The sequence below is a fragment of the Elgaria multicarinata genome, chromosome 3 (genome assembly GCF_023053635.1).
Source record: "Elgaria multicarinata webbii isolate HBS135686 ecotype San Diego chromosome 3, rElgMul1.1.pri, whole genome shotgun sequence".
Lineage (NCBI taxonomy): Eukaryota > Metazoa > Chordata > Lepidosauria > Squamata > Anguidae > Elgaria > Elgaria multicarinata.
This window is the reverse complement of record NC_086173.1, coordinates 164212292-164238866: the sequence shown is the minus strand read 5'-3', so window position 1 is coordinate 164238866 and position 26575 is coordinate 164212292. Positions and strand designations below refer to the sequence as shown.

General features: G+C 45.4%; 2 protein-coding genes across 5 annotated transcripts; both read left to right on the top strand.

Moving 5' to 3' along the window:
- Positions 1 to 351: 351 nt before the first annotated feature.
- Positions 352 to 13512, top strand: LOC134396296 (zinc finger protein 420-like). 4 transcript variants are annotated; one of them, XM_063122732.1, is made up of 6 exons: positions 352 to 409; positions 1428 to 1687; positions 3621 to 3670; positions 4626 to 4709; positions 7490 to 8752; positions 11344 to 13512. In XM_063122732.1, the coding sequence occupies exons 5-6, from the start codon at positions 7496 to 7498 to the stop codon at positions 12910 to 12912; spliced, it is 2826 nt and encodes a 941-aa protein (XP_062978802.1). In that variant the 5' UTR covers positions 352 to 409; positions 1428 to 1687; positions 3621 to 3670; positions 4626 to 4709; positions 7490 to 7495; the 3' UTR covers positions 12913 to 13512. The 4 variants fall into 4 exon arrangements, with proteins under 4 accessions (XP_062978802.1, XP_062978803.1, XP_062978805.1 ...); XM_063122733.1 differs by lacking the exon at positions 1428 to 1687 and having other exon boundaries at positions 358 to 409; XM_063122735.1 differs by lacking the exons at positions 352 to 409; positions 1428 to 1687 and adding an exon at positions 1199 to 1400.
- A 4797-nt stretch (positions 13513 to 18309) lies between these two features.
- On the top strand, positions 18310 to 26575 carry LOC134396327 (oocyte zinc finger protein XlCOF6-like). Its single transcript, XM_063122786.1, has 2 exons — positions 18310 to 18363; positions 23417 to 26575. The coding sequence occupies exon 2, from the start codon at positions 23590 to 23592 to the stop codon at positions 25915 to 25917; it is 2328 nt and encodes a 775-aa protein (XP_062978856.1). The 5' UTR covers positions 18310 to 18363; positions 23417 to 23589; the 3' UTR covers positions 25918 to 26575.

Genomic DNA, 26575 nt, shown 5'->3' with positions numbered 1-26575 from the left:
TCATGCCCAGCCATTCGTTTTAACAGTTTTTACCAGCCATGCTGACAGGGGATCATGGGAATTGCAGCCCAGCATAGTTGGGACTGCAATTCCCATCATGCCCAGCCATTGGTTTTAAGAGTTTTAACCGGCCGTGCTGACAGGGGATGATGGGAACTGCAGTCCAGCATATCCAGAGGGCACCAGGTCAGGAAAAGCTGAGTGCCAGTTTTACATCCCGGCTGGAAGTTCAGTGAAGGGAGGCAGCCCAGCTGCTGCCCCTCAGTCCTCCAAGGGTTAAAGAAACTGCGCTCTGGTTCCTAGAGAGGCAGGAAGTTCCACAATGGGGAGGTGGGGAGGAGGTGCAAGGAAGAGAAATCGCCCTGTTGAGGTTTCGTGGCCGGAGGTTGGGGGCCGAGAGGGACGGAAGGTATTGGCAGGGGAGGGGAGGGTCGCCGGAGGGAGGGGGGCTCGGGGCAGAGGAAACAGCCTTGCGGGGTTGATGGTGTTGCGGGGGGAAAGCAAAGGGACACCTTGAAATCCGTGCAGTGCAGCCTGCCGCAACTGGCACCCTCCAGATGTGGCGGACTACAACTCCCATAATCCCCCACCCACCATGGCCAATGGGAGTTGTAGTCTAACGCATCTGGGGCCGGGGGGGGGTGCGCCAGTTTGGAGAAGGCAAAGTGTTTAACGTAGACGACTCACCTGACGCTGCGAGGATCAGATCTCTCCTTCGGCTATGGAAACTCTCTCAGCTCTTGTACAGAGGAGAGGTCTAGGAAAAACGAAAAATAATAAGAAATACAAAATCTCCCCACCCCCCAAGAGAGTGTTTCTGGGGGAAAATATTACTAGTGAAGAACCAACATTTGCTAACGCTTGACATTTGTTAATGCTGATAACTTGTGGTAAATTTTGCAAATACGCTAAATTTTGAGGTATCTTTTTGCCCCAAGCAAAAATGTCCACGTTAATGTCCACAGTTGGATATCTGCATCTGGGGCATTTGAGTTTGGGATTCACCCAATTTGTGGCTGTGGTGGCAGAGAAACATCTGGTCCTTTTCTTTCTCAAATAGCTAAAAATACTTCTGAAGCAGAGTACATATCGGGGATATTTACTCATGTCAAAATGTTGCTTTTTAATGCCTCAGTTGTATATTTCTTTTTTATTCGCCAAATGGCACAGGTGGAAGAAAAGGCAGATGTGGAAATACTGACCGGACTAGTTTCATGACCTCCCGTTGAGGAAGGGACCGCCTGAATGGTTCCTTTTTGGTTATGAGTTTCAAAGGAACTTGGCTTCTTTTCTTTGGCTTGTATAACTGCAAGATCTCAGGGCTGCCGGCACAGATGTTGTGGGCAGATTCCACCAGTTTGCTCCCGTGAACCTCTTTAATCACACATGCAAATATTCAGGTATCCCTTCCCATCTTCTCCTTTCAGAAAGAGAACTGCTTCCATCTCTGCATGGATATGTGGGGTAGGACCACCCCAGCCATAAAGCGGATGGAGCTGGGATGTAATCTTTCCTGGCATTACATGCAAGGATCAGTCCAAACACAGGCATTCAAACAAAAAGAGCTGCCATAGACCATGAGTCCATCCAGCCCAGTATTGTCAACACTGACTGGCAGTGAATCCCCAAGATTTCCAGCAGAATATTTTGCAGCCAGTGGTTGAACCCGGAGCCTTCTACAGGCGAGGTAGATGCTTTACCCTGAGTGATGGCCCTTTATTAGAACAAAGTTTAAAACATTGCAACATGGTGAAGTCTATCAATGACCCCTTCCTCTGGAATAAGAAGTGGAGAAAGGCAATAGCTGTAACATAGGGTTGGTAGAAGCCCAGCCTGTAATATGTTAAATTAGTATTTTTCATTTATTTATTTATTTAAAACATTTCTTTGCTGCCTTTCAGGTCGGAAGCCCTCCCAAGGCAGCAATAAAGTACATAAAAGCAGTTAAACTATTTTATTTATTTATTTATTACATTTTCATACCGCCCTATAGCTGAAGCTCTCTGGCGGTTCATAAAAATTAAAACCATGGAAAGCATAATAAAACAACCAACAGCCTAAAACCACAATATAAAAAGCACAACCAGGATAACACCACACAGCAAAAATTGATATAGATTAAAATACGGAATTAAAACAGCAAAGTTTAAATTAGGTGTTAAAATACTGAGAAAATAAAAAGGTCTTCAGCTGGCGACGAAAGGAGTACAGTGTAGGCGCCAGGTGAACCTCTCTGGGGAGCTAAAACCAATTCTCTTTGCAGCGTATGAAGTTGGTTGTATCTCATGCAAGAGATTTGCCAAGGACTTTTAAAACTGTCATTTTAAATATTTTAATATTGGAATATATTTAATATATTTTAACTCTGTATATTTCTGTTTATAGGTTTTAAGTTTTGTAATGCCACCTTGAGGCCCAGCATTAGACAAAAGGTGAGATATAAATAAATATAATAATAATTAATAATAATCTGATACTAACTGGCAGTGTCTCTCTAGGAAATAAGTCAAGGTTTTCACTGCCATACCTGGAGATATTGGGGATTAAACCTGGAGTCCTCCACATGCACAGTTACAAGATGGGGGATAATTGGCACAACAATACTACAAACAAGAAGGATCTTGGAATTGTTGTAGATCGCAAGCTGAATATGAGCCAACAGTGTGATAAGAACATAAGAAGAGCCCTGATCCTGGATCAGACCAAGGGTCCATCTAGTCCAGCACTCTGTTCACACAGGGGCCAACCAGCCATCGGCCAGGGACCAACAAGCAGGACATAGTGCAACAGCACCCTCCCACCCATGTTCCCCAGCAACTGGTGCACACAGGCTTGCTGCCTCTAATACTGGAGATAGCACACAACCCTCAGGGCTAGTAGCCATGGATAGCCTTCTCCTCCAGGAATTTATCCACCCCCTTTTAAAGCCATCCAAATTAGTGGCCATCACTACATCTTGTGGCAGTGAGTTCCATAATTTAACTATGTGCTGTGTTTAGAAGCCCTTCCTTCCTGACTGTTAGAGCAGTACGACAATGGAATCAGTTACCTAGGGAGGTTGTGGGCTCTCCCACATTAGAGGCATTCAAGAGGCAGCTGGACAACCCTCTGTCAGGGATGCTTTAGGGTGGATTCCTGCATTGAGCAGGGGGTTGGACTCGATGGCCTTGTAGGCCCCTTCCAACTCTGCTATTCTATTATTCTTTTATTTGTCCTGGATCTCCCACCAATCAGCTTCATAGAATCATAGAATAGCAGAGTTGGAAGGGGCCTACAAGGCCATTGAGTCCAACCCCCTGCTCAATGCAGGAATCCACCCTAAAGCATCCCTGACAGATGGTTGTCCAGCTGCCTCTTGAATGCCTCTAATGTGGGAGAGCCCACAACCTCCCTAGGTAACTGATTCCATTGTCGTACTGCTCTAACAGTACGACAATGGTTCTAGTATTTTGGGAGAGGGAGAAAAATGTCTCCCTCTCCACTTTCTTCACACCCTGCATAATTTTGTACACCTCTATCAAGTCTCCCCTTAGCTTCCTTTTTTCCGAGCTAAACAATAAAATGACATAACTACCTAAATGGTGATGAGAAATCCATTTTTTTTTCTTTTTTCCTTTCAGCTCCCGTTGTCCTTTGAGGAGGTGACTGTCGGCTTTTCCAAGGATCCAAGGTAGGGGGCTCGATGAGGAAGACATGATGGGAAATTAGAGGCAGGTGACCTCTCTCGGTGAGGATCCCTCTTCCCTTCCTTCCAAGCAGCTGAAAGGCTCCTTCCTGTTTTTCCCATTACTTGCCACTAAGGATGTGGCCAGAGAGAATCTGGCTAGTATATCTGCTTGGGCCATTGTAGCTAAACCTACCCTGTCTGTGCTATTTTGCCCAGCCTGGCAAGGATTCAGGGTTCATATGAGGTGAAGAGAGACCCTAATTGTGGGATGAGTCCCATGACCGTAAGAGGGGGTTCTCCTTTAGAGGTGGTGGGAAGGTCTAAGTGGCTGCTTCTCTCTAGGCCGGGCCTTCTCTTCCCTGGGTTGAAGTATGGATGTGGGGGAAGTGGGGCTGGTTTCTTTTCTACTACATCGTTGCCCACTCTTCAAATACTTAAAAGGTGGTCACACAGAAGAGGGCCAGGATCTCTTCTCGATCATCCCAGAGTGCAGGACACGGAATAACGGGCTCAAGTTAAAGGAAACCAGATTCCGGCTGGACATCAGGAAAAACGTCCTGACTGTTAGAGCAGTACAACAATGGAATCAGTTACCTAGGGGGGGTTGTGGGCTCTCCCAGACTAGAGGCCTTCAAGAGGCAGCTGGACAACCACCTGTCAGGGATGCTTTAGGGTGGATTCCTGCATTGAGCAGGAGGTTGGACTCGATGGCCTTAGAGGCCCCTTCCAACTCTACTATGATTCTATGATCTGAGCAACCAGCAGACACCATATGGAGGGTTCCATGTGCATCCTGTCCCCTCCCCACCTGCGGCTTCCATGTTTGGAAATATCTTGCCTTCCTTCCATTTGTCTCTTGTGTGATGGAAACTAGAGAAAGTGTCATTTGGAATTTCTGAATAATTTCTTCAGTCTCGAATGCCATAACTATTATTCATGTTTTTGTTCTCCCATGAAGAAGAGCCTCTAACGCCTAAATCTGACCTCATCGCCTGACCTGAACAAAAGGAAGAATAACTGCTCATCCAAGAGACATTGACAGGTGGGTCCTTAGATATGTCGTGGGATGGTGCTTTACCTAGACTCCCTCAGACAAAGAATGCTGTTTTGAGGCTTTTATTTCTCCTGCAAATACCTCTAGTTATCCACTATGTTCCTCACAGCTCCTCCCTCCTCCACAGAGCTCTTTGGCACTTTTTGACATGCCTGCCAATGTCAAGGATAGACTACTGCACTGTGCTCTGTGTGGGGCTGCCCTTGATTGCTGCTACCAGGTTGGTGTGTGGAATCCACTCTGTGGAACAGATCACTCCGAGGCTGTTTGATGTTTACTACAAGCACAAGAAATGGCCGGAAAATCCTGAGTCGGTCCATTGGTCCATCTAACCCGGTATTGTCAACAGGTTTCTTTCCTAGCACTTAGCTGGAGATGCCAGGGATGGAAGCCGGACTTAGAATCATAGAATAGCAGAGTTGGAAGGGGCCTACAAGGCCATCGATTCCAACGCCCTGCTCAATGCAGGAATCCACCCTAAAGCATCCCTGACAGATGGTTGTCCAGCTGCCCCTTGAATGCCTCTAGTGTGGGAGAGCCCACAACCTCCCTCTTTTATGCAAGGCATCCAACCTCAAATGGAAGTGTCAGTCATGACCTTCAAAGCTCTGAACTGTTTGGGACCAAGCTATCTGAAAGACTCCCTTTTCTTACATAATTCCTGCCACTGGTGTAATAATTGTGTGTTAATTGTATCAATTAACTTAATTGAGTGTTACAATAATTTGTATAAAGGCATTGGAGGTATGGGAGGGCAGTTAGTATGTATCACGACTTACTCAATAAAGGTTACTCTTTTTATGCTGTCTGGAGAGTGTTCTACAGATAAAAGGATAATTAAATACTACCTGGTGTCAGAAGGGATCAAATGGATCAGCCAACAAGTGGAGAAAGTGGAAACTCAGGATGCAAGGTTATATAGGAGAACTAGAAAGGACTTACAAAGGTCTGAGGAAAGGATGTGTGAGGAAAGTCATGATAGGGAGATTGAGAAAGAAGGTGGTAGAAGTGTAAATATGGAACAGAATGAAGAAAAAAAAAGATGGAGCTGGAGGAGAAACCAATCATCACATCCAGAGGAAGTATAGTGAGAAAACCTCTAAGATTTGGGTATGAAAATTGAAAAAAGGGAAGATGTAATGATTGTGTGTTAATTGTATCAATTAACTTAGAATCTCAGAAAAGCAGAGTGGGAAGGGGCCTGTAAGGCCATCGAGTCCAACCCCCTGCTCAATGCAGGAATCCACCCTGAAGCATCCCTGACAAATTCTTGTCCAGCTGCCTCTTGAAGGCCTCTAGTGTGGGAGAGCCCACAATTTCCCTAGGGAACTGATTCCATTGTCGGACTGCTCTAACAGTCAGGAAGTCTTTCCTAATGTCCATCCGGAATCCGACTTCCTGTAACTTGAGCCTGTTATTCCGTGTCCTGCACTCTGGGAGGATCGAGTGCTTGTTTGTTACAATGACTGAGTGTTACAATGATTTGTATAAAGGCATTCACCTGGTATTGGAGGGCAGTTAGTATGTATCAAGACTTACTCTTTGTATCCTCTCCGGAGAGTGTTGTACAGATAAAAGAAACATTAAATACTACAACCGGTAGATATCATCAAGGGAGGCTCTGATCCTCATTTCACTGCCACCTGAGGCTAAGTTGGGTGGTATGAGAGATATGGCTGCCTTGTTTGTGTCACTGTGCAACTCCCTATCTCAGGAAGCCTGCCTCATAGACTCATAGAATAGTAGAGTTGGAAGGGGCCTACAAGGCCATCGAGTCCAACCCCCTGCTCAATGCAGGAATCCACCCTAAAGCATCCCTGACAGATGGTTGTCCAGCTGCCTCTTGAAGGTCTCTAGTGTGGGAGAGGCCTTCAAGAGCCTCTGATTCCATCACTGGTTCCATTGTCGTCCTGCTCTAACAGCCATCTTTCCCTTCCAATTCTTAGATAGATAGTCAATTGTTTTTACTGCTAATTGGTGCTCCTTATTTGGGAGTTTGTTCTTTTAAGTGAGCTCCTGGTATTAATATTATTGTGAGTTGCCTTGGCAGACTGCTTTGAACAAACAACAGCAAATAAATATGTCAAGTGTTGGTTTGATGCCTGTGTTTTCTGGTGTCTCAACTGGAAAGGAAGCCTAATAGATGGATTTTTCCGTGGTGCCATCTGTAGTGATGGGTTCCTGATAGCACATATAAAACAGTGCAGAAAGCAATCCAATTGCAGAGTCTTGGCTCGGGGCCATGTCAATTTGTATGAACTCTTGTCTTGCTTGGATCATGGCCTTGCAAAGCTGACGGTTACTCCTCTTCCTCGTTCTAGAAGGGTTTTTGCGGGGGGAAGAATTGGGCAAGTACTCTTGAATTTCAGTGTATAGCTGAATTGAAATAAAGGTGACCTTGGGAAATCCTTTGCTTTACTCCGCAGAGCACCACTATCATTTGTGCTACTAGAGCTCAGCTAAACTGAAGTGGAGGTTGCCTTTTTGAATGTCCCCTTGAACTTTTTTCTTGGTCGTGCCTGCTTTCCCCAATGCGGGAGGCCAATGCAAAACTTTGAAAATGAACTCTGCTGGGGTTTGGACCTTCCCAGGTTCCTTTAAAATCTCTTTGGGGCCCTTGCTCCTGATTATGCTTTCGGAGATGAAGTTTGATTAGGTTGAGGCAACTGAATTGTTCCCTTCTCAGTAGTTGGAGCATCAAGTTGATTCCCTGATTTGGAAGTGCCGTCTTCTTTTGCACTCACATTCTCTTTCTCTGTTTCTTTCAGCCAGGGATGACTGGGGGGGAAACAAATGAAAGAGCACATCAAGTGTCAGAGAAAAGCGATGAGTGGCTAGATGTCAAAGAGAATATTAGGAATCCAGAAGGGTTGAAGAAGCTGGAGGGAAATCCAAGAAATAAAGAGAGGAATATATGTCTGGATTCTGACCTCCATGCAATTACAGTACAACAAATAACACCCAAAGAAGAGAGAGAGAAGGAATCCCATGTGTCTGGAAAAACAACATTTCAGAAATCCACTCCGAATGACCATTGTACTATCCACTCTGCAAAGAAAAGATATAAATGCCTGGAGTGTGGAAGGAGTTTCAACCATAGTACAGTACTTCTCTCACATCAAAGGACACACACAGGGGAGAAGCCGTTTGACTGCCTGGAGTGTGGGAAAGCATTTAGTCAGAAAGGGGCACTGAGTATACATCAAAGAATCCATTCAGGGGAGAAACCATTTGAATGCTTGGAGTGTGGAAAGAGATTCCGCCGAAAGGGTGCCATTCAAGTGCATCAAAGAAGGCACACTGGGGAGAAGCCATTTAAATGCCTGGAGTGTGGAAAGAGATTCTACTGCAGTAGTGCCCTTCAAGAGCATCAGAGAACTCACACCGGGGAGAAGCCACTTAAATGCCTGGAGTGTGGAAAGAGCTTCAGCTCAAAAAACGGCCTTATTTTACACCAAAGACTGCATACCGGGGAGAAACCATTTGAATGTTTGCAGTGCGGAAAGAGCTTCAGGTGGAAGGGGACCCTTGCAATACATCAGCGAATTCACACAGACACAGGGGAGAAGCCATTTGAATGTTCGCAGTGTGGAAAGAGATTCTTTTCCAGGCACAGCGTTAAACGTCATCAGACAATTCACAGAGCAGACAATCCATTTAAATGTCTGGAGTGTGGCAAGAGCTTCAGCGATAAGCATGACCTTGCTAGACATCGAAGAATTCACACAGGAGAAAAACCATTTACCTGTCTGGAGTGTGGAAAATCATTTAGTTGGAAAAGAGCACTTACTGTCCACCAAAGAATACACACAGGGGAGAAACCATTTGAATGCTTGGAATGTGGAAAAAGATTCTGCCAGAAGGGTGCCCTTCAAGGTCATCAAAGAAAGCACACCGGGGAGAAGCCATTTAAATGCCTGGATTGCGGAAAAAGCTTCAGTTCTAAGAACGGCCTTATTTTTCATCGAAGAATGCACACAGGGGAGAAACCATTTGAATATTTACAGTGTGGAAACAGCTTCTGCTGGAAGGTGAGTCTTGCAACACATCAGTGAATTCACAGAGGAGAGAAACCTTTTGAATGTTTGCAATGTGGAAAGAGCTTCATTTCCAGGCAAAGCCGTACCTGTCATCAGATAATTCAGAGAGAAACAACCTGTTTAAATGCCTGTAGTATGGAAAGGGATTCCACTACAGTAGTGTGCTTTATGTACATCAGAGAATTCACACAGGGGAGAAACCGTTTAAATTGGCATTTAGAGTGGCTATTTGTTTTAAAGGCTAATGTATAAGGAATAACTAAGGGCAGTGTACAAAATTCAGTTACATTTAATTATAAACTCCACATTCTTGCAGTGGAAGATTTTTTTTTACTATTTCTCCTTTTATCTCCACTAATTGGAATCTGTTTTATATGTGGAGAGGTATACACATTTTGAAAATGAATAAAATAAATACATAAATAAGATTCTTCACACTGTATCCATTTTATATTTATTTATTTATTTTATTACATTTATATACTGCCCCATAGCCAAAGCTCTCTGGGTGGTCTACAATAATAAACAATAATAATATAATAATTAGCATTTTTCTCTCTTTCTGGTAACAATACATCTCTGCCTGATAGTATATTTGTTGGACCAGCCAACAGTGGAACGCCGGCAAGGTAGAAGCATGTAAGACAGAGCAAAAAGCACACCAAATGGAGAGTCCTGGCTCAGGGTTGAGTACTCAGGATCATGAAACCCTGTGTGAACTCTTGCCTTGCCCAGATTTTGACCTTGTAAAGCTGAGGGCTGTCCTTCTTTCTCATTTTAGATTGGTTTTTTTGGGGGAGGAATTGGGCAAACCCTCCTGAATTTCAGCGTATAGATGCGGCTACAGAATCGCTGAACTGAAATAAATGTGACCTTGGGAAGTATTTTGATTTACTCTGCAGTGGACAGAGGACCTCGTTCGTTTGTGCTTCTTGTTTGTCGTTTATTCGTTCAGTCGCTTCCGACTCTTCATGACTTCATGGACCAGCCCACGCCAGAGCTTTCTGTCGGCTGTCGCCACCCCTAGCTCCCCCAAGGTCAAGTCTGTCACCTCCAGAATATCATCCATCCATCTTGCCCTTGGTCGGCCCCTCTTCCTTTTGCCTTCCACTTTCCCTAGCATCAGCATCTTCTCCAGGGTATCCTGTCTTCTCATTATGTGGCCAAAGAGTAGCGGTTGTGGTTTTGAATGTCCCTGTCACGACACAGGCCTCACACACCAGGCCTTGATGCACAGAAACCCTCTTCAAGCCAAGCACCACCACTTGAACAACCTGAGGGTAGGATAAAACACACTCTTTCCCTGATATGAAAGGGTAAAGGCTAGAATCTGAAAAGGTATTACTGTGTATGTAATAAGCTGAAGGTTATACATAAGCAAGGCTGGCACTACCATTAGGCTAACTGGGCAGCCGCCGAAGGCGCAGACCTCAGAGGGGCGCAGTATTGCCCTTTAAGGGTCACAGTTTATACAAATTGGCTGTTTCAAGAAAAAAACACAATAAAAGGAAAATATAATAGTTCAGAAACTTTTCTTGAACAGCTGAATCGAAGCTGGTAATTTTGGGGGGAGGGCGGGTGTAAGTCACTTGCCTTGCCTAGGGCACCAAATAGTCTGGCACCGGCTCTGTGTATAAGGTGTTTACGATAGTAACTGTAGAGCAGGTGATAAAGCGTGGTTTGAGGTAACAAAACAAAATAAAATGTTTATTTTTGTTTAACAGATCTTCGTTACTTCAAATTCAAGTTAACCTGCTTAATCTAGTGTTAATAAAGACAGTAATCTTAAGTCTCTTAAAATCTTATCTCCTTTCACTCTCCACACCACTGACAATGCTAACTGACACTCCCAACTAACCAACCCCCGCTCTAGACTCCTCCCATTTAGACTCCTCCCCCTTTCACAGCATCACTAGCCACACCCACTCAGTCCAACATTCTGCACTCACTAGACATACAAAGGGAACAGAACTGTGGGGTAACGCCACAGTCCCCTTGAACTTTTTATTTTTTTATGCCTATTCTTCCAAAAGAATGGCACAGAGCGGTAAAGCAGCAGTTTCTGCAGCCGAAACTCTCCCCATGGCCTGAGTTTGATCCCAGCGGAAGCTGGTTTCAGGCAGCTGGCTCGGGTCGACTCAGTCTTCTATCCTCCTGAGGTCGGTAAAATGAGTACCCAGTTAGCTAGGGAAAAGGTAATAACGGCCGGGGAAGGCAACGGCAAACCACCCCACTATAAGGCCTGCCAAGAAAACGTCAGCGAAAGCTGGCGTCCCTCCAAGAGTCAGAAATGACTCAGTGCTTGCACGAGAGGTTCCTTTCCTTTCCTTTCCTTTCCTTCCAAAAAGGACAGGACAATGCATAACTTTTAAAATGAACTCTGGTGAGATTTGAGCCTTCCCCGTTCCCCTTAAATTCTCTTTGGGGCCCTTGCTCCTGATTATGCTTTCGGAGATGAAGTTTGATTAGTTTTAGGCAACTGAATTGTTCCCTTCTAAGTGGTGGGAACAACGGGTTGATTCCCTGATTTGGAAGTGCCTCATTTCTTTGCACTCACATTCTGTTTCTCTTGTTTCTTTCAGCCGGGGATGCGTGGGGAAAAAGCAAAAGAAAGGGCACGTCAGGAATCTGAGGAAAGCAATAAGGGGCCATGCGTGGAAGATAATATTGGGAATCGAGATGGGATAAACAAGCTAGAAGTAAATCCAGGAAATAAAGAGAGGAATATGTGGCTGGATTCTGACCTCCATGCGACGATGGTACAACAAAAAATACCCAAAGAAGCGAGAGAGGAGAAATCCCCTGTGTCTGGAAAAACAACGTCTCCTAAATCAACCCTGGATGATCATTCTAAAACCCACATAGTAGAGAAACGATATAAATGCCTGGAGTGTGGAAAGAGTTTCAAGCACAGTACAGTACTTCTCTCCCATCAAAGGACGCACACGGGGGAGAAACCATTTGACTGTCTGGAGTGTGGAAAATCGTTTAGCCAGAAGGGAGCACTTAATATTCATCAAAAAATCCACTCTGAGGAGAAACCATATGAATGCCTGGAGTGTGGAAGGAAATTCTGCCAGAAGGGTGCCTTTCAAGTGCATCAAAGAACACATACTGGGGAGAAGCCGTATAAATGCCTGGAGTGTGGAGAGGAGTTCCACTACAGTCGTGCCCTTTTTATACATCAGAGAACTCACACCGGGGAGAAGCCGTTTAAATGCTTAGAGTGTGGAAAGGGATTCCATTACAGTAGCGACCTTCAAAAGCATCAAATAACTCACACCGGAGAGAAGCCATTTAAATGCCTGGAGTGCGGAAAGAGCTTCAGCTCGAAGAATGGACTTACTTTCCATCAACGATTGCACACAGGGGAGGAACCTTTTGAATGTTTGCAGTGTGGACAGACCTTCAGATGGAAGGGGACCCTTGCAATACATCAGCGAATGCACACAGACACAATTGAGAAACCATTTGAATGTTTGCAGTGTGGAAAGAGATTCTTTTCCAAGCACAGCCTTACACGTCATCAGATAATCCACAGAGCAGACAACCCATTTAAATGTCAGGAGTGCAGAAAGACTTTCAGCAATAAGCATGACCTTGCTAGACATAGAAGAATTCACACAGGAGAGATACCGTTTGAATGTTTGCAATGTGGAAAGAAATTCAGTGAAAGGGAAAGCCTTATAAATCATCAGACAACTCACACAGGAGGGAAGCTGTTGAAAAGCCTGGATTTTGAAAAGAGCTTTGGTCAAAATGATATACTCACTTCACATCAAGGAATTCACATAGGGGAGAAACCTTTTAATTCCTTGGACCGTGGAAAGACGTTCCGCCACAGGGCTGCCCTTCAAAGTATTCACACTGAGACTTCCTTGCAGGAGGAGGAAGACACCCCAGATCATCCCTCTCTTACTGTAATCCTGGGGCAAGATGAATGGTCCTGTGATAGTGATACCTTGTCTGAGGTTCCCAGCAAATCATTCAACCCTGTTGCGAGCCCAGCCGTGATTCCAGATTCTCCTCCCACCACCCACAGCTCAACAGAGCACCAGTGGGAGGTTATCAGGTGGGATACCCAGAGCCATGATGGCAGTGCCTACCTGATTCCCAGAGTACCCTTTCGTCCAGGAAATGCTCTTGAGTAGGAACACAGCTCTACGTATGAGGCAGGCTCCAATGCACCTGCAGAATCAGGGTCAGCCAGAATAAATACTCCCAGACTTTTCCTGGGATAAGAGCTCCAGTAGAGCTGTTTGTCTCCATTTACAGGCTCAAGAGATGTGAAACCTGTTTCAGTTACTGGAGTATAAAATAACATGAGGCAGAGCGCATGTCTTACTTTACATCAAAGAAGCCTCACAGTACAAATGATTTAAATACGCATGTGTGCTTACATTAATAATTCTCTGTGTCCATAGACTGCATCTTTTTAAGACTATAATTTTGTCAAACCATGTGTAAATTATGTAATTGGTTGGATCCAATTGGGGCCTTGTGTGACCTGCCTGTTCCAGAAACTAGCATTTTCGCTTTTCAGGGCTTGCCGATGACAGCGCTACATGGGAGTCACACACGGAGTGGGGGACTTGATGTTGACAGATTCTACCTTCTTTTCACAACCCCTTGGACCCCACCCCCTAAATGTTCTCTAGAGTGTTGGGCGATCCTCTGGCACAGCCTGAGAGGTGACACAGCAGGTTCTCCCGTTAAACAAATAATTAAATACGGTGGTCTGGTTTTCCGAACCTTGCTTTGTATCATTGGCTCTATTTGTGTACTAAATTTTGGTCTTTTCCACTTAGATCTGATTTTCCACCTTGAGCAGCCTTAGAATCTTTCTAGTGTGGATCCTCTCTCTAAATGGATGGTGTTAGGTTCTCGGCACAAACGGAGAGGGTTCTAACAGTTATGACTTTGAGATGTAGGGGGCGTATAATGCCACATCAATTATATTTTGCTCCATTTTGTCATGCTAAATCGACTCAATGGAAGGGAAAGGAACCTCTCATGCAAGCACTGAGTCATTACTGACTCTTGGAGGGATGCCAGCTTTCGTTGAAATTTTCTTGGCAGGCCTTATAGCGGGGTGGTTTGCCGTTGCCTTCCCCAGCTGTTATTACCTTTCCCCCAGCTAGCTGGGTACTCATTTGACCGACCTCGGGAGGATGGAAGGCTGAGTCGACCCGAGCCGGCTGCCTGAAACCAGCTTCCACTGGGATCGAACTCAGGCCGTGGGGAGAGTTTCAGCTGCAGAAACTGCTGCTTCACTGCTCTGTGCCACACGAGGCTCAAAAAATTGACTCAATGAGGAAGCACAAATTTAAACATTGATACAAAAATGTCTTTTGTGGCAGAACTGGACAGATAAGTGGATTTTTTTACCTTGGATTGACTAGTGGGTGCTGATGATGAGTTTTTGTCATATTTGGCACAATATTAGTTTTTGTCCTATCATGCCAAATATGGCGTGGGCTGGTCCATGAAGTCACGAAGAGTCGGAAGCGACTGAACGAATAAACAACAAACTATGCCAAAATGGCAGTACTTGCAATTGCAGCATTTCTTAGAATCTAGGTTTAGACCTGCCGATTTTGCACTTTAGGATCGATTGAGGTTGATCAGTCATATCAACCCACGACCTATGTTTTAGGCTCAGCAATGGGCTGGATGAGGGCCAACAAATGGAAGCTGAACCCCAGCAAGATGAAAACCTTGTGGATGAGTGGTTCCAGAGTCTGGGGGAGAAGCTCGTTGCCTCTTCTGGATGGGCTTGCTCTCTCTTTGAAAGATTTGGTATGTAGCCAGGGGGAACTCTTAGATCCTTCACTGATGTCCATAGCAGCTCAGAGTTCCTTTTTCCACATTGAGCTGGTTTACCAGCTATGCCCTTAAGTAGGGATAACTTGGCCACAGCAGTACAGGTATTAGTAACCTCAAGGCTGGATTACTGCAATGTGCTCTATGTGGGGCTGCCCTTAAAGCTGCTCTGGAAGCTGGAGCTAGTGCAGAATCATAGAATAGCAGAGTTGGAAGGGGCCTACAAGGCCATCGAGTCCAACCCCCTGCTCAATGCAGGAATCCACCCTAAAGCATCCCTGACAGATGGTTGTCCAGCTGCCTCTTGAAGGCCTCTAGTGTGGGAGAGCCCACAACCTCCCTAGGTAACTGGTTCCATTGTCGTACTGCTCTAACAGTCTGGAAGTTTTTCCTGATGTCCAGCTGGAATCTGGCTTCCTTTAACTTGAGGCTGTTATTCCGTGTCCTGCACTCTGGGAGGATCGAGAAGAGATCCTGGCCCTCCTCTGTGTGACAACCTTTTAAGTATTTGAAGAGTGTTATAATGTCTTCCCTCAATCTTCTCTTCTCCAGGCTAAACATGCCCAGTTCTTTCCGTCTCTCTGTTATCTCTGCAGCTCGACTGTTATCAGGAGCTGCCCCTTTTCAGCATGCAACTCCTTTGCTGAGGGAATTTCACCGAACGCCTATTGGCCACCGGGACAAGGTTAAGTTTTTTTTTACAAGTGTATAAAGCCCTAAGCAACTTGGGACCAGGATACCTGAGAGAGCACCTTCTCCCTTACCAACCTGCTCGGTCCCTGAGGTCATCACATGGGATGATCCTGGTGGCACCTACAGCTGGTTTTGAGTCTACTTGGAAAAAAGCTTTCAGTGTGGTGGCCGCCTTTCTGTGAAATTCCCTGCCTTTTGAGGGCAGTCAGGAACCAACTTTGGCTGGGTTCAGATATCACAAGAGCCCACAATGGGCTAATAAGCTAGGCAAAGTAGCACATTTTTGAAATGGTCCATGATCCCCAGTCACCTGAATGGGCTGATAACCTACTGTGTGTAATTTGATTCACCCCACCCTCTGTCCTGCTGCAGTCCTCCAGCCCAAATGGTGGCGCTGTTTCACCATTAACATGCCTGAAGTTTGCAGATGGAAGGCACCCAATCCAATATCAAAACTACTCTCTAAGGTGCAAAGATCCCGAGTGTGCCAAAAAGGAGGCGGCGGCTATAAAACCTTTGCGCTTTGCAGGATCTGGACAACAGTTCACATACAACCTCTCCTAATTGAAAGGCATTTGATCCAACAACAAACCCCTGCACAACTACCCCAAAGGAGTGAAATATCCTTCAGAGAAGTTGCTCAAGGACTGCACCAGTCGTAGGGTGACCATATGAAAAGGAGGACCGGAGCTATACTAGAGCAACCAGATTTAAGAGGGCAGGGCACCTGCAGCTTTAACTGTTGTGATGAAGAGGGAATTTCACCAGGTTCTCCATATATACAAATAACACCTGCTGAAATCCTTTTCTATGCAACTATTAAAGATACAGGACCCCTGTCCTCCTTTTCATATGGTCACCCTATGCACCAGTGATGAATGGAGTCTCATGTTGCTTAGTCAGGGTACCCTGAAGCAGCTAATGGATGATGGAGGGATGCTTCTGAAATTACCATAGTGGGTAAAAAGTCTTCCCTGCATGCACTTTCCTTCTTCCTGCCTCCCTGTTTTCTTCCCAATAATCGCCTACACAAAGATACATACATACATACAGTCGCTAGAAAGGCAGTCATGATCACCAGTTTTAAAATAAGACTTGCATCCCTCTTCATAAGCAATTTTCATTATAAGACTAGCTGTGGTCTTCTGGCTCTTTTCTTAAATAAAAAGTGGCCTCCACAAAGTGCCACACATCCCTTTCTTCTTTCTGAACAAAAGCTGGATCAAAAGCTGGAACTCCATCTATCCAACCAAAGCCACCATCCAGACAATGTGAGGGCTTGTGTGTCGTTGAGTTGTAGGAATGACTTAAGCTTGGGCTCAGCGCGAATTTGCAACGGGCTTCTGCGTCCCAAGAGATCGAAGAGGTGGGTATTCAATCAACTGGAGTCCATATCACTTCAGAAAGAAAAAGAAGCGTTTGGGGGCGATCTCGTAAGATTGGCGAGGGAAGAACAATGTGCAACCAGGCTAATCCTGATGCATGGTCACAATAGCAGAAGGGGACCAAAATAGATCCACCCAAATTTCCAGCACCTTGTGCACTGATCCTAGCCTCTTTTATGCTGCTTTGCAAAGGACCTCGCCACCACTGTTCAAACCAGTTTCTCCGATGACCCAACTTGATCGAGACAGGACACAGGCAAGGAAGAATGGAAATAATATAATAATAATAATAATAATAATAATAATAATTTGTTACTTGCCTCTCCCTCTGGATCGAGGCGGGGTACAACACAAATCCAGGCCCCCTGATTATTCCTGGCCACAACCTTTCCTGCTGGATGGCCAGGGAAGGCTGTTTGGACTACCACATAATAGGGACCAAAAGGGCTCGTGGCCATGATGGGAATTCGAGTGGAACACATAAGAAAAGGAATTGAGAATAAAACTGCCAGTATCATACTGCCTTTATACAAATTTATGGTGAGACCACACTTAGAATATTGTGCACAGTTCCAATCACCAAAAAAAAAAAAAAAAAAAAAAGATATAGTGGTGAAAAAGGTGCAGAAAAGGGCAACTAAAATGGTTAAATGGCTGGAGGATCTCCCTTATGAGGGAAGGTTACAACAACTGGGATTGGGAAAAGGAGGCGAAGGGGAGACATGATAGAGGTGTACAAAATTTTGCATGGTGTGGAGAATATAGATAGGGAGACATTTTTCTCCCCCTCTCAAAATACTAGAACCCAATGGGGTCAGCCCTTGAAGGTGACTGGTGGGAGATCCAGGAGGAATAAAAGGAAGGACTTCTTCACACAGCGCAGATTTAAATTATGGAACTCACTACCACAAGATATAGTGATGGCCACCAATTGGATGGCTTTAAAAGGGGGTTGGATAAATTCCTGGAGGCGAAGGCTATCCATGGCTACTAGCCCTGATGGTTATGTTCTACCTCCAGTAGAGGTAGAACATAAAGCAGTAAGCAGTAAGCCTGGGTGCACCGGTTGCTTGGGAACATGGGTGGGAGGGTGCTGTTGCACCGTGTCCTGGCCAATGGCTGGATGGCCACTGTGTGAACAGAGTGTTGGACATGAATATTCTTGGCCACAACCTCTCCCGCCTGATGGCCAAGGAAGGCTGTGTGGGCTGCAACATGACAGGGTCGAAACTGAGATCAAATCTGAGCACACACATGGTGCTGACTGGGGATGATGGGAATTGCAGTCGGACACTAGGTCGGGGAAGGCTGAACTGAACCCGAAGCGTTTTCTGGCCAACTCTTCGGAAGGAGAAGCCGCACCGCCGGCCCTGCCCGCCTCCCCTGCTGCAGCCGGAGCCCGGACTCCCTCCTGCCTTCCTCCCAGGGTCTTCAGGGGAGGGAAAAGCAGCAGCTCGGAAGGAGCCAAGAGAAGCCGCCTAAAAGCTTCGGGGAAGGGGGGCAGCCCAGCTCCTGCCCTTCAGTCTTTCAAGGGTTAATCTCAACCGAGTCTTGATTCCTAGAGAGGCAGGAAGTTCCACAATTGGGGGAGAAACACCCGGAGCTGCACCAGTTTTTTTGTTCCGGGAGGGAATTCAGACCGGTAAGATTCCCCTGTAAGGAAAGGGAGGAGGAAGAGGTTGGTCCCGGGCCGGCAAAGAGGTAAGAGGGCAGCAGGGTGGAGGAGGACGGAGGCAAACTCAATCACTGCTTTTAAAACTCAGCTAAAAACTTTTCTTTTCCCTATAGCCTTCAAATATTGAGTTTGTTCTGACTCTATACTATTAGCTTTACCCTACCCGGTGCCTGTTTACACTTCCCTGTGCCTGTTTGCATTCTCCTTCCCTCTTTATTGTTAACTACAACTTATTAGATTGTAAGCCTATGCGGCAGGGTCTTGCTATGTACTGTGTTATCTGTACAGCACCATGTACATTGATGGTGCTATATAAATAAATAATAATAATAATAATAATAATAATAAAAACGTTTAAAAGTGTTAAAGCTGCAGGAGCCCTGTCCTCTTGAACAGATACAAAAGAGGGAAGGGCTCCTGGAGCTCTAACTGTTGTGATGAAGAGGGAACTTCTCCAGGTGCTGCATGCAAACCAATGACACCTGCTGAAATTCCTTTTTCAATATAACTGTTAAAGATACAGAAGCCCTGTCTTCCTTTCCATATGGTCATATGGTCATAATTTTAATTTCTTTTTTTTTTTTAGTTTGTTGGGTGTTTTATTATGTTCCTAATGGTTTTAATGTTTGTGAACCACCCAGAGAGCTTTGGCTATTGGGCGGTATAAAAATTTAATAAATAAAGAAATATTTATTTCGATCCTCCCAGAGTGCAGGACACGGAATAACGGGCTCAAGTTAAAGGAAGCCAGATTCGAGCTGGACATCAGGAAAAACTTCCTGACTGTTAGAGCAGTACAACAATGGAATCAGTTCCCTAGGGAGGTTGTGGGCTCTCCCACACCAGAGGCCTTCAAGAGGCAGCTGGACAAGCATCTGTCGGGGATGCTTTAGGGTGGATTCCTGCATTGAGCAGGGGGTTGGACTTGATGGCCTTGTAGGCCCCTTCCAACTCTGCTATTCTATGATTCTATGAAATAAATAATTTCTTTTGTAAAGGTGGTCAGGTCCCCTCTTTTGCTCCAAGGTAACCAAAATGCTTACATCTGCATAAGTTTTAAAGGTAGAGAGATCAAACTTGGCATGCTGATGGCTCTTAAGGAGGGCTTTAGCCACCCCAACTTTGAATCAGATTGGTTCATCACTTCATTTTAAGGAATTTTTAAAATGGAAATTTAAAAAATGCTTACATCTGCATACTTTTTAAAGACAAAGCGATCAAACTTGGCACAATGATAGCTCTTACGGAGGGCGTTCAGCATGCCAAGTTTGAATCAGATTGGTTCATCCCTTGGATTTTTAATGGATTTTTAAATTCCCCCTCCCAAGGATATAGTTTATTCTAAAAACCAACGTGTTTCGGACCCTAAAGGTCCTTCCTCAGGGTAATTTGATATACACAAGAGACCAGGAAACTGATTTCAAATATAGGCAAACTGAGCCAGCAGGCAAATAAGAGTCAATGACTGCAAGTGAGAGAATTTGGGTTACATAATTACAGATTTAAGGAAAAATATTGTGCCCCATCAAACTAGGGTGGCCACATGGAAAGGAGGACTGGGCTCCTGTATCTTTAACTGTTGTATAGAAAAGGGAATTTCAGCAGGTGTCATTTGTATTCATGCAGCACCCTCTTCATCACAACAGTTAAAGCTGCAGGAGCCCTGCCCTCTTCTGTATCTGATCATGCTAGGCAGGGCTGAAATTCTCTTTTCTGCGCAACTGTTAAAGATACAGAAGCTCTGTTCTCCTTTCCATATGGTCACCCTACATCAAACAGGAGGAATTTAGCGAGGAAAATGTGTTGACTCACAATATGACAGAACACAATTAGGGTGCTAAGCACTCAACCACAAAACACACACATTTAAAGTGGAGAATAAACAAACATTTTTATATATTTCTACTGTGGGTGAATCATATTTGCATCAACCTGCTGCCTGAAGATACTATTATATAATGGTAATAATCAAACATACAAAAGGTATACTCCTCTTGTTGATACACACCCTTTACCACATCAAAATAATGCTGCTAGATCAGTGCTTTAACATAGTAAAGCAAAGCCTCCAACAAGGTAGAAGCCTTCAATGCAAGGGTAAATCAATAGATCAAACCAGAATAATATACAGTGTATCAGCAAATAACTAACAATAACAGCATGTGTACAGAACAGCATGTGGAATTTTTTTTTGAAGTGCAACGTTGTACCACCCAACCATTTCAATATTCTAGGCGTCTAAGTAAAAAGTAGACAGGTGTCCGGTAAAGTGCCTGTTTCGAAATCTCTTCATCAGCAGGACGCTATCTATCTATATATAAAACACTTGGGTATGTTTCCATACAAGCTCCGCCCCTTGGTGGGTGGGGCTTCCAGACTTGCATTTGGAACCAAGTTGCTAAGCAACAATAACAATGGCAGGGTGCGGAGTGGGGGAGGAGGAGCGTGGTGGCCATTCTCTGGGTGAACTGGCCTGGCCGCTGGAGGGAGGGAAGCAGGGAGGCTATGTGGCATCCTGGCGGTGAGGGAAGGGCGGGCAAGGGGAAGAGAAGCGATGCCGCTGCTGCTGAGCGAGGTTCCCCCTCACGGCTCCTCTTCCGCCGCCCTTCCTGTTGCCTTCGCCTTTTCCTCCCTCAGCAGCGGAGTGGCTCCTTCTACCGCAGCGCCAGAGTCTCGCGAGAGCTGGGCGTCCACGTCTCGCGGGAAGGAGAAGGAAAGGAAAGGGGTGGGAGAAGGGGAGGAGAAGCGTGGTGGCCATTCTCTGGGTGAACCGGCCTGGCCGCTGGAGGGAGGCAGGCAGGATCGGATCGGCTGGTTCAGGGCTGATAATGGGCTGGGAATCTTACTGAGGGAAAGCGTCGCGGGCAGCAGGGGAGGAGCCTGTGGGGGCCGCTGAGGGGAAAGGCGGTGCTGCCTGCATGCTCAACCCCTTAGGTGAACCGAAGCCCTCATACATGAGGGGGCCGAAGCGGCTGAGGAGAGGGGGGGCGGGGGGCTAAGATATGCTAGAACGGCGTATGTTACGCCGGGTACAGCTAGTCCTATATACAGGGCTGGTGCTACCATAGAGGCCACTCAGGTGGCCGCCTAGAGCGCCAAGCTAAGAGGGGCGCCGGGCACAGCGCAGCACTCACAATGTTGGCTGTGAGCCGGCCCGGCCCGAGGATTCAGCTGGGCTTGGGCGGGTGAGATGGCGCCCCGCACTCGCCCAGCCGAAGCGAAGCCAGGGACACTGGGGTGGGGGTGGGGCGGCTCCATGTTCAGACTTCCAGAACGCGTCCGGAAGAGAGAGAGAGAGAGAATATATGGGTGAATGGGGTGCATCATGGGGTCTTTGAGTGAATGCATGTGTTCATGCGTGTGTTTGTTTGGAGTGAGTGATGCTGAGTGTGTGTTTGCGCGCGTGTGTGAGTTGGGGGGGATGATTTGGAGGTAATATTCCTATTAAATAATGCATTTTAGACCCATAGACGTTCCTTCCCAATTTGTTTGCTATAATTGGTATGATGTATTTCTTGCACTTTAAAATAAATTTAGCAGTTTCAAGTTTTGTGCTTCTTATTTTTTCCAGGAAACGTATGTTCTTAAAAATCAAAGTTGGCACTTTTTTTTGGGGGGGGGGGTAGGGGGTGAAAGTAGCTCACCTTGCCTAGGGCGCAAAATAGTCTGGCATCGGCCCTGCCTATATATAAAATGCCAGAGTGCTCCTCCTCACCAGTTATAGTTTTTGCCCTTTGCCGTCATCTAGTGACGTTTCTCGGAACTGCGTCGTTCTAGGGAAGTTCCAGAAAATTAACTGCCAGGACCTTCCGGCCTAGCAGACCAGCCAAAAGCAAAGTTAACAATTATTGATGGGAAAGAACAGGGGAAATTGGTTCAAAAATCTTAAGTGTATACCAAAAATATTGTATTCAAAAAAGTCCTAATAAAATTAATACACCTGTCGTATGACGGGCTTTTTCACTAGTAGAATAATAAATCATGTCACTAAGATACTAGTAAAGGTCATATAGTTTACCATCCACTAAGTGCAGTAAAGAAGATCAAAAAGTATTAGCCTCACCACCTTGTTCATAGAAGGATATTTTTTTAATAACCACATGTTCACAATATGACTGAGATGCATTATATAGCAATACAGAATGGATTCTAGGCCAAATTTGCAAACAGTTCAACGCAGCAACCCTCTTGCAACATTGAAAGCAAAAAGGGGAGGGAAAACACCCACTAAGTGAAAGGGTGCCAGGGGCTGCTTCAAGAATTTATTTATTAGTTATTTATTTATTACATTTCTATACCACTCAATAGCTGAAGCTCTCGGCTATTGAAGAAGAAGGATTGGGTTTTTTTTAGTTGGGCAAGGAACTGCAGTATTCATACAAATGCCAAATAGTAATAGCTCAGAATGCTGCCCGAGCAGTAAGTACCCACAAAATGCATTATAAAAGTACAATATAAAATATAAAAGCACAATTTGGAAACTAGGAAGGTATCTTGGTAAGGGGGAAAATTTAACCCTATCATTGCCAGCCATTCTTTCTCTAGCCCAGCCTTTCCCCAATCTGGTGCTTCCCAGATGTTTTCAATTTAAATGCCCATACTAGATAGTGTCTGGTTGGGCAAGGTTTCTTTTAAAGTTATTCTCTTAGCAGCTGCCCCCAAGCAAGCCAACAGATACTTTGGGGGGGGGAGGCAAGGAAGAAACTGGCCCACTGTGTATTTTTGCCCAGACCAGTAGTGGCAAACAGCAGGGATTGGGGCAAGGGGGTTGATTAAGGCCCCAATTGGAGTGGAAAAAGGGAAAGTGTGTCATAACCCCCAGTGGTCCAATCGGGGCCTTTTCTATAATGTCTGGGAATGACATGCTTTCCCCTTTATTCAGGGTCTTAAGGGGAAAGCCTGTCATTCCCAGACATTATAGAAGATTATAGAAACCCACCGACCCCGCCACCAACTTGGACAACTCCGGGGAAATCCACTGATATGGTCACCCTAGATTTAGGCAACCAAATTATTTCTTGATTTGGAAGTGCCCCTCTCTTTGAATCACAGCCTTTTTTTCCTCCCTATTTATTTCAGCCAAGGATGCATGGGGAGGAAAAGCAAATGAAAGAGTACATCAAGTGTCCAGAGAAAGTGACAAGTTGCTAGATGTGAAAGAGAATATTGGCAGTCAAGATAGGATAAACAAGCTGGAGGGGAAGCCAAGTAATAAAGAGAGGGATATATGTCTGGATTCGGACCTCCATGCAATGATGGTAAAACAAAAAACTCCCAAAGAAACGAGAGAGAAGAATCCCCCTGTGTCTGGTAAAACCATCGCTTATAAACCAACTCTAGCTGACCATGGTACAAGCCATGCAGCAAAGAAACGATATAAATGCCGTGAGTGTGGGAGGAGATTCAAGGGAAATGCTGACCTTCGCACCCATCAAAAAACGCACATGGGAGAGAAGCCATTTGACTGTCTGGAGTGTGGAAAGGCATTTAGACAGAAGTGGGCACTTGCTGTCCATCAAAGAATACACTCTGGGGAGAAACCGTTTGAATGCTTGGAGTGTGGAAAGAGATTCCGCCAGAAGGGTGCCCTTCAAGTGCATGAAAGAAGACACACTGGGGAGAAGCCATTTAAATGCCTAGAATGTGGAAAGGCATTCTACTCCAATGGTGACCTTCAAGACCATCAAAGAACTCACACTGGCGAGAGGCCATTTAAATGCCTGGAGTGCGGAAAGAGCTTCAGCTTGAAGAATGGCCTTACTGCACATCAAAGAATCCACACTGGGAAGAAACCATTTGAATGTTCGCAGTGTGGGAAGAGCTTCAGGTGGAAGGAAACCCTTGCAATACATCAGCGAACTCACACAGACACAGGAGAGAAACCATTTGAATGTTCACTGCGTGGAAAGAGATTCCTTTCCAGGCACAGCATTGCACATCATGAGCTAATTCACAGAGAAGACAAGCCATTTAAATGTCTGGAATGTGGGAAAAAATTCAGCAATAAGCATGTTCTTGCTAGACATCAAAGAATACACACAAGAGAGAAACCATTTACCTGTCTGGAGTGTGGAAAAGCATTTAGGGAAAAGGGAACACTTATTGTCCATCAAAGAATACACTCTGGAGTGAAACCATTTAAATGCCTGGAGTGTGGAAAGGGATTCCACTGCAGTAGCGCCCTTCAAGAGCATCAAAGAAGGCACAGAGGGGAATCACCATATAAATGCCTGGAGTGCAGAAAGAGCTTCAGTGCGAAGAACAGCCTTGCTTTACATCAAAGACTACACACAGGAGAGAAACCTTTTGAATGTTCGCAGTGTGGAAAGAGCTTTAGATGGAAGGTGAGCCTTGCAATACATCAGCGAATTCACATGGACACAGAAGAGAAACCATTTGAATGTTCACAGTGTGGGAAAAGATTCTTTTCCAGGCACAGCCTTAGACGTCATCAGTTAATTCACAGAGAACATAACGCATTCAAATGTCCAGAGTGTGGAAAGTGTTTCAGCAATAAGCATTACCTTCCTGCACATCAAAGAATTCACACAGGAGAAAAAACATTCATCTGTCTGGAGTGCGGTAAAGCTTTTAGACAAAAGGGGGCACTAACTCTCCATCAAAGAATTCACTCGGGAGAGAAACCATTTAAATGCTTGGACTGTGGACAGAGCTTCAGGTGGAAGGTGAGCCTTGCAGTACATCAGCGAAATCACACAAACACAGGAGAGAAACCATTTGAATGTTCACAGTGTGAAAAGAGATTCTTTTCCAAGAACAGCCTTACACGTCATCAGATAATTCACAAAGAAGACAACCCATTTAAATGTCTGGAGTGCGGAAAGAGTTGCAGTGATAAACATGACCTTGCAAAACATCAAAGAATTCACACAGGAGAGAAGCCATTTAAATGTCTGGAGTGTGGAAAAGCATTTAGTCGGAAGGGGGCACTAACTGTCCATCAAAGAACACACTCAGGGGAGAAACCATTTGAGTGCTTGGAGTGTGGAAAGAGATTCTGCCAGAAGGTGGCCCTTCAACGTCATCAAAGAACTCACACAGGAGAAAAACCCTTTAAATGCCTGGAGTGCGGAAAAAGTTTTAGTGACAAGCATGCCTTTGCTGGGCATCAAAAAATTCATACAGGAGAGAAACCGTTTCAATGTTTGCAGTGTGGAAAGAGCTTTAGCGAGAGGAGAAGCCTTAGACATCATCAGACAACTTGCACAGGGGAGAAGCTTGCCAAGAGATTCCGCCAGAGGGGTTCTCTGCTATATGATCGAAGTGCTCAAACAGAGACTTCCTTGAAGGAGGAGAAATCTGATACCCTTAATCATATCCCTCTTACTGTAATCCTGGGGCAAGATGAGTGGTCCTGTGACAGTGACGCCTCCTCTGAGGTTCCCAGCAAACCATTCAACCCCATCGTGAGCCCAGCCATTTTTCCAGATTCTCCCCCCACTGTCAACGGCACAACAGAGGACAGTTTGCCATGCATCCGGTGGGATGCTCAGAGCCATGGTGGGAGAGACTACCTGACTCCCAGAGTACCCTTTCTCCCAGGAAAAGCACTTGACTAAGGGCCTGCTCAGGAACAGGGCTCTCCTTATGAAGCAGACTCCGATGCAGCTGCGGAACCCGGGTCAGCCAGAATAAATGCTCCCAGACGTTTTCTTGGTTCAGAGCTCCAGCAGAGCTATTTGTCTCCAGTTGGAGGCTGAAGACTGGAGAAACGTATTTCTGAGACTGGGCCATAAATGGAGCTTGAGGAAGAGCAAGGTGCTTACTTTACATCAAAGAAGCTGCACAGTACAAATGATTTAAATAGTTGCAAAAAGTCACATCCCCTTTCCCTGCTTTAATGTACTAATGGGGGGGGGGGGGCAAAAGGAGAATATGGAGTTGTAGGGGACTGAGTGGTAGCCAAGCCCAGGACATTTTTCTGCCAGAAGCAAAGGACAAGGAGATTTCTTCCTTCTCTCAGACAAACATCGACTTAAGAGGCAACAGAACCTTAGTTTAACACTGACACTCAATGCTCTGTTTTGCAAAGGTTTGGGTGTGGGAAGGTCCTCCTGCCATGAATATCCTTGAAAGGCATGCAATTAAAGGTGGGTTTGGCCTTCCAGATCTTCTTTATGTCATCTGGCCTATTTGTACACATGTGCTAAATTTTGGTCTTTTCCACCAGAGGTCAGTTTTGGAATCCTTTAATCTGGATCCTCTCTCTAAATGGAT